The 13,713-nt window shown below is 44.4% G+C and overlaps 1 protein-coding gene across 4 annotated transcripts in view; it reads left to right on the top strand.

Annotated features, from left to right (window-relative positions):
• Positions 1 to 13,713, top strand: part of CC2D1A (coiled-coil and C2 domain containing 1A) — a 71,847-nt gene that overhangs the window by 54,111 nt on the left and 4,023 nt on the right. For 2 of the 4 annotated variants that reach the window (XM_089486850.1, XM_089486841.1), the window contains exons 24-28: positions 1,481 to 1,612; positions 2,191 to 2,246; positions 11,774 to 11,840; positions 13,065 to 13,191; positions 13,544 to 13,620. In XM_089486850.1, the coding sequence (XP_089342976.1) occupies positions 1,481 to 1,612; positions 2,191 to 2,246; positions 11,774 to 11,840; positions 13,065 to 13,191; positions 13,544 to 13,620 (459 nt within the window). Of the gene's footprint in view, positions 1 to 1,480; positions 1,613 to 2,190; positions 2,247 to 3,735; positions 3,814 to 4,052; positions 4,722 to 11,773; positions 11,841 to 13,064; positions 13,192 to 13,543; positions 13,621 to 13,713 lie in introns of those variants that run through there. The other 2 variants (XR_016272378.1, XM_089486861.1) reach the window with 2 other exon arrangements.

The raw sequence follows: 13,713 nt of genomic DNA, 5'->3' as shown, positions 1-13,713 counted from the left end.
CTCATCTGTTCAGACAATCTGAGTGCATCAAGTGCTCAAGAGAAGCTCAGGTTTGCCATAAATCTACCAGAACACAAGACCACTTTTCAGGTGTAGCAACTCATCCTGTAAACCCTTTTGCAATTAAAGGTGCTGGTCCCCCTCACTGGCTTTCTCCTCTTGGCAGATTAATATCTTTTTATTAATTGCAGCCTTTTGAAACTGTATTGATAATTAAATTAACTGTTGCTATTCTTGTATTGTGTTTAAAGTGGTTTCAGCCTATATGATTTTGAATTCTAGAGGAGTAGCTGTGTTAAGTCATTGCAGCAAAAACCAGAGGTTTTTATTCTGTCCAAACTAACAAGTTTATAAATGTAGCTTAAAGCCTCTTTGTGTTTCCAAGTGTTACTATTTTTAAAACTCTATATGGGTCTTGTTCAAACCACTTGCAGTGGTTCCCAAACTCTGGTTCTGCAGATGTTTAGGACTTCAGCTCCCAGAAGTCCTTATTTTTGGCGTGCGGTTGCTGCAGCCCTGATCCAACGCTGAAAGGGGCAGCAGGACTCCACACCTTTGGAGCTGTCTGTACAGCCCCTAACTGAGTGAAATAAGTTGTAGCATAAGCTCTTGTAGACTTGGTCTATTTCCTCAGCTGCAAGTCTATGAAAGCTTATGCTACACCTTCTTTTGCTCAGTTAGTCTCTCAAAGGTCCTACAAGATCCCTTTTCATACTGATAACTCCATACTAACATGGCTGTCTGAATTCTAGCACCAAGTATCCACCTCCTCCCCTCCCCAAGGTCTAGAGTGCAACTGAAACCTTTGAGTTCTGTTAGCCTAGACTACCCCTCTCATGCTCCACCTCTTCACCCAAGCCTTAAAGGAATAGCATTGGCCTGAAGCCTAGCACTCCTTCATCTCTCTAGGAGCACATGCTAGCCACATTGCTGGCACTGCCAGATTGGCTGCAGGGAACATGGAGCTCTTGGAAGAGGGTGTGCTATCCCAGTGCTGGAGTTAGGCTCAAAGGTTGGCAGTATCACTCCGAGTCTTGGCCACAGAGGTCTCAGGTTCTCTGGTGATGCCTAGGCCTGACATTTCTGCTGTCAGCACTGCTTCCTCAGCCTCTGAGTCTGTATGTTCAAATCACACTACAAGATTCCTGGAACATTGGCAGTAGGCCACATTAAGCAATTTTTTGAGAGAGCAATCTAGACATGTCAGCAAATAAATTATGGGTTTGGGTTAGCAGCCTAAATTACCTCCAACCTCTGACTTAGTCAGTCTCCCTGCATCCTTAAGAGAGCAATTTCTCCAGGTTTTGTTGTGTCATCTGTAGGGTAACAGGAATGACAGGTATGTCCTGCTTGTTAAATAGTACACACTGAAGAGTGGAACAAATTAAATAAGCGTGGGATGCAATTCAGCATATAATTTATGTCTTCTCCTGGATTGTGTTTTCTTGGTAATCTTTATATTTTCCTTTCTCCTACCTAGCTTTTGGATGGTCGCCGGCCCACAGGAGGCAAGTTAGAAGTAATTGTCCGCCTCCGAGAGCCATTGACTTCCCAGCAACTGGAGACAACAACAGAGAAGTGGCTGGTCATTGACCCTCTCACTATGCCACCAGTAAGAATCAAGTGGTTCTACATTTTGCATGGCCTCCATTCATTGAGATTGTATCTGATATTAGAGCACTGTACAAACATTTCTGAGTACAGCTTTATGTAGAGCTCTGGTCTCAGTCTGAACACTGGTGTGTTGCTGGGATTATTGTGAAAAACTGGTATTCTTAGAAAGCTAAACTGGGAAGTACTGTGCTAGAACAAAATTATTTAGCATTTATGTAAGTAAGTGTGTATATTCTTGGCTTTATTGCCAAGGCTGATGTTCTTGGGCTGTCATACAGCTTGACATCTTTGAGTGGAGATGAACACCTCTGCACCAGACATAGAATGGATCCACACTACACAGTTATGGCACTATATATAAAGATATTATGCTAGCTGCTGTGGTTCCATCCATGCAGTTGTTCAGGGTGGTGCAGTAGAACTCTCTAAGCAGAGAATTCTAATTAGCCCACCAAACTACAAATCTCATGATTACATAGGACAGAACCATGGCAGTTAGTGGTATCAAAATGCTACTATTGTGAAATGTGGATACACCCATATAACGACTTAACAGCCTCAACTTTCTCCCCACAGGTTGCACTTCCCAAACCCAAAGCACCTTTACCTCCTGGGAAGAATGTGAGCAATAGGTAAGTGTGTTCTTTGTTGGGATCTTTTCAGTGTGTGTTCCAAACATAACATCTAGGAGCGATCGTACATTTTCTTCTTGACACTCTTCATTCTTTTTACTTCACCCAACAAATAAGAAGGCAAACCACCCCCACCCCCCACCAGCAACAGGACAGAGAGGGCTGCCTCAGCAGACAACTTTAGGGTGGCATGAAGGGCAATAGAGCCTGAAACATCCAGGACAATTTGCCCAAAGGGACTCAATGCATCAAGCCTTACTCACTTGGTTTTTATTTTAATTTGTTTGAATATGATTTATCATAGAAAGGAGGGATATAAATTGCGAAATCATTGGACAAGAGGTATAGAAGAGCCACATTAATACTTGTTTCACAGAAGACCTTCCTGGTGTACCATGTCCAATAGGTCAGATCTGTCCCTTTCCTCCTCTGTGACCTCCTGACTCTTCATGTAGTGCTACATTGTATTGGCTGGGCTTTCTGATAGGACGACCTCTGCAAATTAACAGTCCTACCATGACAAGAAATCTACTTTTAATCACTGTTATATATATACTGCATCAGTCTTATCTGTAGAGACGTTTTGCTTGTCCATATATATATGAAAAAGAAATTGAATTACTTAGGTTAGTAATTATATTCTGGTGTACCCATACTGGCCATAGAGCAAAATAAAACAAAATGCAAAATCCACAAAAGGATGTTACCTTTATTGGTCAGCCAAAATGCATATAACACATCATCCAAGTTTTCAAAGCTCCACTGGATCCTTCATCAGGCAAAAGATGTTTTAAAATCATATGAGAGGAAGAAAAGGTGATAGGTGCTGGTGTCACAGGTCTACATTTTGTATAGATGTCTTGGCTGTAATTCATTTGGCTTGGAGGGATCTTAATGCAGGCTGAGGCTACATCTCCTTGGCCATGTGAGAGACCAAAACAAAGGACAGTAAAATTTAAACTCCATTAGCCACAGTAAAGTAATTCCTCTTTACTGTCCTTTGTCTTGGTCAAGAGAGGTGTGGCCTTGGCCTGCATTGAGATCCCTAAACCAAGAGAATCACAGAAGATGTAGCTTCTACCTGTAACACCAACACCCATCACTTTTTCTTTCTCCTGTATCATTTTTAAACATCTTTTGCCTGATCAGGAAGCCAGGGGAGCTTTGAAAACTTACATGATTTTTTTTTGTGGATTTTTGTTGGCCAATAAAGGTATCACGCTTTTATGGATTTTGGATTTTGTTTTATTTTTCATGTTAGTAATCATTTTTCGAAGTAGCAATGTATCTTTGTGTGTGTCAGTCTTGCAATAGTATTCCTGGAATCACTGAAACACCTCATTGCATAAAGGCCTTTGGTGTCTTAGGGTGGTCAATACAAATGATATAGCATTCTGAAATGGGTGCGTCAGGTGGGGGAAAAACCTAATGCTTTCATACATCTGAGCTGGGTTCCCTTCTGTACAGTCCAAGTGCCATTTCTCCACAGCTTAGGTTGCTGAGGCTATAAAGCAAGAAGAGTCAAGACTGGAGCAGAACATAAGAGCCACACTGGATCAGACTAAAGGTTTGTCTCTAGTCCACAATTGGGTTTCTTACCAGATACCTCTGGAAAGCCCCCAAGTTGGTCTTGCAGACTCAGTCAACTCTTTATTCACTGATCATACTGCCATGCATGGAACTTGAAAAGTTTAGATAGCCAGATTTGTGAGGTTATATAGGAGACCATGATGGCTCGTGCACGCAGAGGCAACCCTTTTTGCTCTGCAGGGGCTGTTGACATGGTCTCTTCTAATTTCCTTCCAGAACGGTCATCTGTTCCCTGATATAGCCAAGCCAGCTCAGATTGGACTGCCTTCTCTCAGGCCCTGGACACGCTTCCCTTGCATGGAATGTTTTGCTCCTGCCAGCTCTGGATGAGAGAAAATGTAGGACAAATAGGGAATGATGGGCGCTCTAGATGTCTCTATGAGAACAAAGGTTGAGTTGGGAACATCAGAAGGACAACGTATTTCAGTCCTCCTACCAAGAGGAAGTACAACATTGCATGTTACATTATTAACCCAGAGTCCATGTGAGACGTTGTGGCCTCTGAGGCAGAAAATGTAAAGGGTTTCTCCCTTCCTAAAGAGCCCTGCCACACTGCATAGTTACAGGGCTATGACCCTGATGTTAACTGTTCTGACTTCATCTTGAAAAGTTTTGCTGAAAAGTGTTTTGGGATTGCTCCCCATTTGGGTGAGGGAGAACCTAAGAAGGTTAATTAACGGAGAGGAATCCAGTTCTTGTTGAACATATTTGAGTTGTAGTTTTTCCTTCAGTTTCATGAAGTAAAGTTTCTGTTACATTGCAAACAGTCCACGTGTGTTTGTTGGCTAAGAATGGAGTCTTGGGGAACCACGCCCAACCCAGGGGCGGGAGCCATGCCCACATTGGTGGAGAATGAGACCAGGCCCATAGGGGCAAGGACTCTGCTGGGGATGCAAGAAAGATGGTTTGCTGAACAACAGCAACAATTATTGCAACAAGTGTTGTGTCACCAGTTACAAATTTTGGACCAGATGTATGTGGCCCAGCAAAGCGCCCAGATGTGGTTGCTGGGTCAAATAGTGGACATGATGAGAGCCCCTTGGCTGGCAGGGGGAAATGAAGGAGGAGATACTTGGACAGTAGGGATGAATCCCTTGCACCTGATGAAGATGGGGCCCCATGACAACGCTGACACTTAAATACATTCAAGAGAGTTGCGGTGGCTTCTCGTTGGCCTCCTGATCAATGGGCCCTGATCTTGGCTCCCTGCCTTATTGGTCCAGCACAAGAGGCAGTGGATATGTTGTCACCTGGGGAGGCCAAGGACTATAACAAGGTGAAAGAGGTGATCCTCCATACCTTGAATATATCAGAGGACACATACCGGAAGAGGCTGAGGGAGCTAAGATGGCAGCCTGGGCTGCATCCTCGTACCTTGGGCCAGAAAGTCAAAGCTAATGGCTTGCATTGGTTAAAGCCAGCGGTTTGGTCAGCGGCTGAAGTGGCCAAGTTGGTCCTTATAGAGCAATTTACTTTAGCTCTACCATCAAATGCCAGAAATTGGATAAAGTGTCATAGGCTCAAAACCTTAGACAAAGCTATATTGTTGATGGAAGCATTTGTGAATGCCGACTAATCCAATCTGGGCAGAGGTAAAAGAATAGTAGACCCTCCAATTGGAAGACTGAGACGGAATGCAAGAGTGTCAGGAGAGAAGAAGCCAGACTGGGCGAGGGAAGAAGAGTCCCGCCTGAAGTGGGAAAGGGGAGCAGTAATGATAAAAGCACTGACAAGGTTGGAGGATTGAGTAGACCCATGATATCGATGGGAACAAAGGAAGCGGGCTGGAAATCCATGACATGCTTTACATGTGGTATGGAAAGTCACATGAAAAGAGAGTGTTCACTCATGGAATGTTCTGATTAGGGACCGTCCTGAGGATGTAAAAGAGTGAAAATGAGATTCATACATGGTGCTTTAAAGGAGTACGAAACCTTCTGGGTAGAAATACAAATAGGAAAAGAGGTGAGACGTATGAGGGTAGGAGTAGTGCCTACTCTTACCTGGCCTGTGTTGGTAGGGAGAGATTGGCCTCACTGGAAGAAACTGCTGCAGGATGCAAAAGGAGGGTTGGGAGAGGATTTGGAAAAGAAAAGGTTTGAGTTGGTGGGAGTGAGAAGAAGTCAAGTAGTAGCCTGGCAGCAAGATGACCCTATGTTATGAGAGGCCATCAGAGAAGCAAGACCAGAGAATATGGCAGAGGGGTATGGTCAGGGGCCTCGGTTTGAATTACATGGATATTTGGCTTATTGAATTCCCCCGGACATGACTGGAGAAGGGGTAGAGGCTAAGTTGTTGGTATCGAAAGCATTAAGGGCGGAAATAATGACTCTGACTCACAAGATTCCATTGGCCGGTCATTTGGGGGTGGAAAAAACCTTGCAACGGGTGACCCAAAGATTTTTTCTGGTGTGGAATATATGTTGAAGTGACGAATTTCAGTAAATCATGTCCACAATACCAAAGACATCAAAGGAAAAGGACTCTAGGAGGGAAACTAATACCAATGCCAAAAATTGAGGAACTTTTCAGGAGAGTAGCCATAGATATTATAGGGCCCTTGGAGAAGTCAGCAGTGGGGCATTGGTATGTGCTGGTGGTGGTAGATTTTGCCATCAGGTATCTGGAGGCCATTCCGTTAAGAACTACTCATGCCAACAGGGTAGCCCAGGAGCTGGTAGGCATTTTTTTTTCGAGGGTAGGGTTCTCACAGGAAATATTGACTGATGAAGGATCCAACTTCATGAGTGAAACCCTAAAGAAAATATGGGAAATTCTCAGAGTCAAGCTGAGTTTATCATCCTCAGGCCATTGGGATGGTCGAACACTTCAATCATACCTTAAAGTCGATGAGTCAGAAATTTATTGGGCAAAAACCTCAATAGTGGCATGTTTAGGACTGTTCTTGTTTGCCTTTAGGGAGGTCCCTCAGAACTCATTGAGGTTTTTGCCTTTTGAGTTAGTATATGGGCAACATCCTAGAGGTGTGCTGGATATGGTGAAAGGGTTGGGAGAAAGAAGAACTCCAGGGAAAATCGGTTTTACAATATGTCTTAGAAATGAGACAACACATGGAGGAAATAGGGAAAATAGCTCGCGACAATCTGGTTAAGGCTGAACAAGAACAAAAAGAGTATTTTGATAGGAAAGTAAAGGAGAGGGAGCTAGAGGTAGGGCAAAGAGAACTAGTTTTGTTACCATCTGAGGACAATAAGTTATTTGCTCAATGGCAGGGTCCTTTTACCGTAGTAAGAAGAGTAGGTCCTGTAGATTATGAACTCATGAGAGAAGGGGATCGTCTTCGTCGAAAAATCATATCAATCTTCTCAGGGCCTGGAGGGAAAGAGAGGTGTTATGTGCTGAGATGTCTGAAAGAGGAGGATTCTGAGGATGATGTAGACTTGGGACCTCAAGGGGATGGACAAGACCAGGCAGGAGCTCTACCCATTTTAACCCCTCTGAATTCAGAACAGCAGTTACAGGTGAGACAATTACAAGTGGAATTCAGGGACGTGTTTTCATCACAACCCAGGTGTAATTCCTTGATAAAATATCCGATTAGGACAGAACCAGGAGTAATTGTAAGGGTACCATTATGGCCCTAGCCTTGGAAATTGCAAGAGGTTATAAATAAAGAGGTTGATATTATGTTGCAAATGGGGTGATTGAAAAAGCTAGAAGCCCCTGGTGGAGCAAACCTGTCGTAGTACCTAAGCCTGATGGGCCGATTAAGTTCTGTATTGACTTTAGAAGGTTGAATGCCATTTCTAAATTCGGTGCCTATCAGTTAATCTGCTGGAAAGGTTAGGACAGGTCAAATATTTATCGTCTTTAGATTTCACAAAACTAGAATTGTCAGTAGAGGATAGAGAAAAGACAGCATTTGAAACCCCAAAGGGGCTATACCAGTTTACCAGAATGCCTTTTGGTTTACGTGGGGCTGCAGCCACCTTTCAAAGATTGATGAACCAAATTTTGTCGGATCTACCCTCGTGTGTAGCTGCATGATCATATAATGATCATATATATGATGTGATCGTATAAGTGATTCGTGGCAGGACCACTTAGACCATCTCCAAAAAGTGTTGACAGCCCTTTGGCAGGAAGGACTCACGGTTAACCTGAGGAAATGTGCCATTGCCTGCCAGGAGGTGAAATACCTGGGGCATAGAGTAGGCAAGGGAGTAATACAACCCTTAACTGATAAGGTAGTCCAACTGAAAGATTAGGTTAGACCCAACACTAAAAAGCAGGTTCATCAATTTTTAGGGTTGGCTGGTTATTATCGAAAATGTATCCCCCATTTTGCCCACATTGCTGCCCCTTTGACCAATCTCACAAAAAAGGCACAACCTTGCCGCATACGATAGGGCCCATCTGAGGACCGCGCCTTTGAGGTGCTGAAGCATTCCCTTTGTAGTTATCCCCTATTGAGAGCTCCTGATTTTTCCAGACCACTTGGGCTGCAAACAGATGCCTCTGAGTTAGGACTGGGAGCGGTCTTAACTCAGGAGTGGGAGGATGGGGAGCATCCAGTGGTGTACTTGAGTTGCAAATTGTAACCTGCAGAAACAAGGTATGGAGCTATTGAGAGGGAAGCCTTAGCAGTTAAATGAGCCATTGTGTCCTTACTTTATTATCTGTGGGGCTCAGCCTTCACCTTAGTAAAGGGGGGATCATGCTCCCCTTCAATGGTTAGCCTTGATGAAAGATGGCAACCCTTATTTAACTCGTTGGTATATGGCCCTACAACCGTATGCTTTTACTGTTCGTCATAGAAAAGGAGTTCTGAATAATAATGTAGATTCCCCTCTCCCGACAGGAATCATACATGCAGCCATGCCCACCAGCCCTCTTGGTGGGAGGGCTATGTAGCCAGGCAGAGGAGCAGTATTGGGTTGGTGGACTCAGAGCATGGAAGAGAGCTGTGGAGGAAGGGAAGGGGAGCATCATGATGAAGAACTGCTGGCTAAAGAACTGAGACCCCGAGAAGAAAGCAAGCCTGAAGAGAAAGGGTGAAGGGTCAAGGGAGAGAAATCTAAGAAATGAGGGACAGGTGGCCGGAGGGAGGAGGAGAGTGAACGCAAGATGGAGACACGTTGAGACGGACGGGACAGGGAGAGTGATTAGGAGTCCAGGGGGAGCGGGCTGGCTGATGACTCTACAACAAAGCCAAGAAAGACCATCTGGAGGGCCCCATATGGTGATATTGAGAGACCCCTGGTGGGAAGGCAAGCTGAAGCCTTGGAGGACTGAGTTTGCAGGTTGACACCTATCTCGACGGGAAGGAAACCTAGAAGGTACCTGGTGAGATGAGTGAGGCCAGAGGTGGGAGCACGGCCCGAGACCCCTTATAGTGGAAAAGGCAGAGTGGGAAGTTGCTGACAAGTGTTTTGGTTGAGGGAGAACCTAAGAAGGTTAATTAATGGAGAGGAATCCTGTTCTTGTTGAACATATTTGAGTTGTAGTTTCTCTTTCGGTTTCATGAAGAAAAGTTTCTGCTGCATTGCAAACAGTCCACATGCGTTTGTTGGCCAGGAATGGAGTCTTGGGGAACCACACTCAACCGAGAGGCAGGAGCCACACCCACATACAGATTCAATTATTCGAATTGGGACCCTTGCACATGCTCAGTGGGGGATCTGAACGCATCGTGAACCTTTGCACTTCCGGAGTGAAGAAGGGGGCCACTTCCTGGTTCCACTTTCACGTGAATGCTATCCTCACATGAATGATAGCTTCACGTTTCTTCTTCTCTTCTGTTATTCTATTTTTTTTTCTGATTTACTCTAGAATGTGTCCTGGACCCTCTGTCAGATTTCCCTACATCCCCCAACTGCTTCCTAAGAATGTATCCGGTTTCCCTTATTCTCCATGCTCCCTAAAGTACCACCTCCCTGAAGTACCACCTTCTGAGAACTGTAGTGTCGTGAGACATTGAACCTTCTCTGCCAAAGAGCTCTGGTGCCTCAGCAAACTAATAACTTATTATTATTATTATTTTAAAAATAAATTATTGATATTATTATTATTAAAACATTTTTTGGTTTTTAAAATTATAATTATTATAATTATTCTCCATGCTCCCTAAAGTACTACTTCCCTGAATCCAATCCACTCTCCTTCCCTTTGTAACAGTTGCCTTCTCTTAGGTTGCATCCGCACTGGGGAATAATCTGGTTTGACTCCACTTTTACTGTCCTAGCTCAGTGCTATGGAATTCTGGGAGTTGGTGATTGTTGCTCCCCCCAGCCTCCGATGGCCCCCTCCATTGCTCCCATCTCCCCCCCACCCCAGCCTCCTGCTTCCTTCCCTTCATCCCTGTCATCTACATCTAAATCTACTCTTCTGAGCACCGGAAGCAAATTGGGGCAAAATTGCAGCACAGCATCATGGGAAATGTGGGACTTCGGAGGTTTGGGGGGGTGTACCAGGAGGGAAGCAAAGTTGCATTCCACACCAGACCAATTCGGAGTGAAATCGAAGTGAGCTTAGAAGCAATTTTTGTGAATTCACTTGTTACCGAATTCACCAAGATGAGGAGTCACTTCGGATTCACTGTGGATGTGCCTCAGAACGACCCCCCAATAGAAAGCAATCACGTGTGATAATACATCATGTTATGTGAATTCGCATTGTTGGACTTCGGATCAGAGCTGCGAAAACCTCTGTGTGATAAGGCTCAAAGTGAGCATAATGAAAGACGTGAAAGAAAAATGGGGTATAGGAGAGGTTGTGGCTGGGAAACCTATGTCCCTCCAGGTGCTGATGAACTGCTACAACTTATTGTCCGTAACCCTTGTCTAGGCTGGCAGGGATAGCATTTGAAGGATGACAGGCTTCCCAGATCTGGATGAGGGTGCAAAATAGAATACTTGACTGGAAGGTGTGTGCTAGATTTTTGGCTAAACGTAATGCCACTCCAAAGGGCATTGCCCTGGTTTCTTGATCTTTAAGACCTGTCATATGGGCTCAGTAAAAGATACATATTTGGAGAAAATTTCTGTCTGCATCCCCCTTGAGAGCCACACATGGGCAGCAAGCTGATCATGAAATACCAGCATTTTCTCCTCTTGCTCATCAGTTCCTAGCCCTCTTGCTGGTCTTGGAAAGCTGTGGCTTGCAAAGAAATAAGAAGTGAGCATGCAGTTCAAGATGCTAGATGTTCATGTAGTGTTCCAGTATGCAGACCTGGCTCCCAATGCTTCTGGAAACAAACCCACAGCAAGACCTGAGCCTAGAACCCAAGCAGTATTGGGCAGCAGTTCAGTCTCTGGTTTCTAAGCTAAGGGAGCTTTGTTGCTGCTGTTCATCATGGTTCATTCCATAGAGCAGACCTGCCTTAACACCCAAGTCTCATTCCTTCCCTCAGCAGGAGCTAATTCTGTCTGTGGCTTAAGTGTGAAGTTGGCAGGTGCTCACTTTTCAAACAATGCTTTGGGCTGGGGTGCTCTCCTGGACTTCTTTTCACCTCTAGAATCAGTGTGTTTCACCAGAGGCTATGTGGGTTACCTTTGGCCTCAGTGACATCCTCTGCTTTTGTGTGGCTGCCTCTCGTACAGTTTTCTTTATTATTATTAACTTCTGTCAATTCAATTTCAAGTTATAGTGATCCTGTGAATGAGAAACCTTCATGATCACTGGGCATCAACAGCCTGCTCAGGTCTTGCAGACTCAGGGCAGTTGTGGCCTCCTTGATTGAGTCCATCCACCTGTAACGTATTCTTCCTCTTTTATGACTGCCCTCTACTTTGCCAAGCATTATTGTCTTTTCAAATGAGTCATGTCCTTTCCAAAGTATGACAGTCTCAGTTTAGTCATCTTGGCTTATAAGAAGAGTTCAGGCTTGATTTCCTCTAGGACCCATTCATTTGTATTTTTGGCGGACCATGGTATCCACAGAATTTAACCATGCTGTAATTCTCTTTTTCCTGTAGCAAGACTGTCTGCACTCTCCACAGTTTCAACGTGTTAGCTTTTGACAAGGAAAGGCTGGAGAGAAAGGTCAGTGATACAAATCAGGAGTGGGGTGTGATTAGTACTGCAGTTACATCATTTTGCTAGTGTTTTGTTTTTTTAATAATGAGCCAAAAGAAAAATTTGGAGAAATTTCTCTTTCTTTGAACTCCAGTTCCCAGAATACTCTAGCCAGCATGGCCAGAGACCTTGCTAGCTGGGGAGTTCTTGGAGTTGTTGTCCAAAAAGGATTTTTTTTCTAGGCAAAAGTCAGGTTCCCAACCTAAGGAGTTTGAAAACCAAGTCCCACAAAGGAATGGGAGGAGATGAAAAATGCCTGAGCTATGGGGCAAGGAGCACCAGAAGAAACCAAAATGTTTTTGCAGTCTTAAAGAGTCATATTTATGGTCTCCAGAAACAACAAACTCTTGAGGTCCTGAACAGCAAAACGGAGGGGGGGGGACACCCCAAAAACCCCACTGTATTCTGTGTGCACCCACAACTAGCTGGCCCATTGCTACTGCTCTTGACTGAAGTTACTGTGGAAGGTCACTAGGAAAATCTATATTATAAACAAAAGCTGGTTTAAATGGCTACAAAGGAGGCAGGAATCTCTAGAGGGGGGTGTAGCACAGTCACAAAATGACTGTGTATAGAGTAGTCAGGGTTTCCATTAATGGGCCAGTAATCAGGACAGGTTCTCCTGGCAATAAATAGGTACCAAAATGCTTTCAGGGAGATGCTCCTGATTAATCAGGAATTGATCTTTGATGTTGTCTGTTAGCACCTAAGCTTTGGCCAAAACTATTTCCAGGGGAATGTGTTGTAAATGCTATTTTGAAATTTGCTCTGAATACTAGCACTCAATACTGTGGTTATCCCTGAATACATTCCTAATAGAATTATGTATTGTAGTGTCATGAATGTGGGACTAGTATCCTGAGCATGAATGTGGACTAGTATCCTGAGAGACCGGGATTTGAATCCCCGCTTAGCCATGGAAACCCATTGGGTAACTTTGGGCAAGTCACCCCCACTTAATCGTGAAGGAAAGCAATAGCAAACTCCCTCTGAACAAATCATGCCAGGAGAACCCTATGATAGTCACCATAAGTTAGAGGTGACTTGAAGGCACAGATGATCTAGTTTTGGAAGAGCAGCCATTGCCTGTGTGTTTCTTTGCCAGCTAGTCAGAAGTCACCTGGGGAGTTATGTGTTCTTGTCTTTGCCTTATGAACAGAATAAAACATACAGATCTTCTCTTGGTGGCAGATAATGGCATGCAAGCAAAGTGGCCAACGGCCCCCTGGTGACCTGGTGGAGCAACATCAGAATGTCATACAGATGATCCAGTGGCAAAAGTCACAGATCCAGCATGGTGGCCCTGCCGTCCTGAAAGGTACTTGGATGGGAAAGCCCTGCCATAGAATCCCTGTTTTAGGAGGACTCCATTTCCAATGGCTGAGCAAAGGAATGTTTTCCCCCTGCATTAGATTAGTATGTTAGCAAGCAATGGTCCAGTAGAGTCAAGACAGACACTGTCAAAGTACTGAGGGTATTATTATTATTATTGATGATGATGATGATGATGATGATGATGATGATGATATCATTTACTGCCAACCCCATTCCTACCCCCAGTCTTATTTGTTCCCTCTGAGCTTAGCTGCAGCCCAAGTGGGAGAGTCAGCTTGACATATAAGCTATTCCATAGTTCTCTCTGATCTTTAACTCTGATCTTCACTTCACAGAGTACCTGACTCAGCTGGAGCGGTACCAGCAGTGGTACACAGAGGCAGCATGGCGGCTTGGTAGCGAAGGCAAGCGGGTATGCTCTCTTCCCTCCTTGGCTTTTCAAGTGGTGAAAACCCCTGTTTCAAGCCGTTGAATTCCCTGTTATAGCTTCTTGATTACACTAGTC

This window comes from Sceloporus occidentalis, unplaced genomic scaffold, assembly GCF_023333645.1.
Source record: "Sceloporus occidentalis isolate IW3139 unplaced genomic scaffold, rSceOcc1.0.p SCAF_1, whole genome shotgun sequence".
Lineage (NCBI taxonomy): Eukaryota > Metazoa > Chordata > Lepidosauria > Squamata > Phrynosomatidae > Sceloporus > Sceloporus occidentalis.
This window is presented reverse-complemented; position numbering and strand designations above follow the sequence as displayed.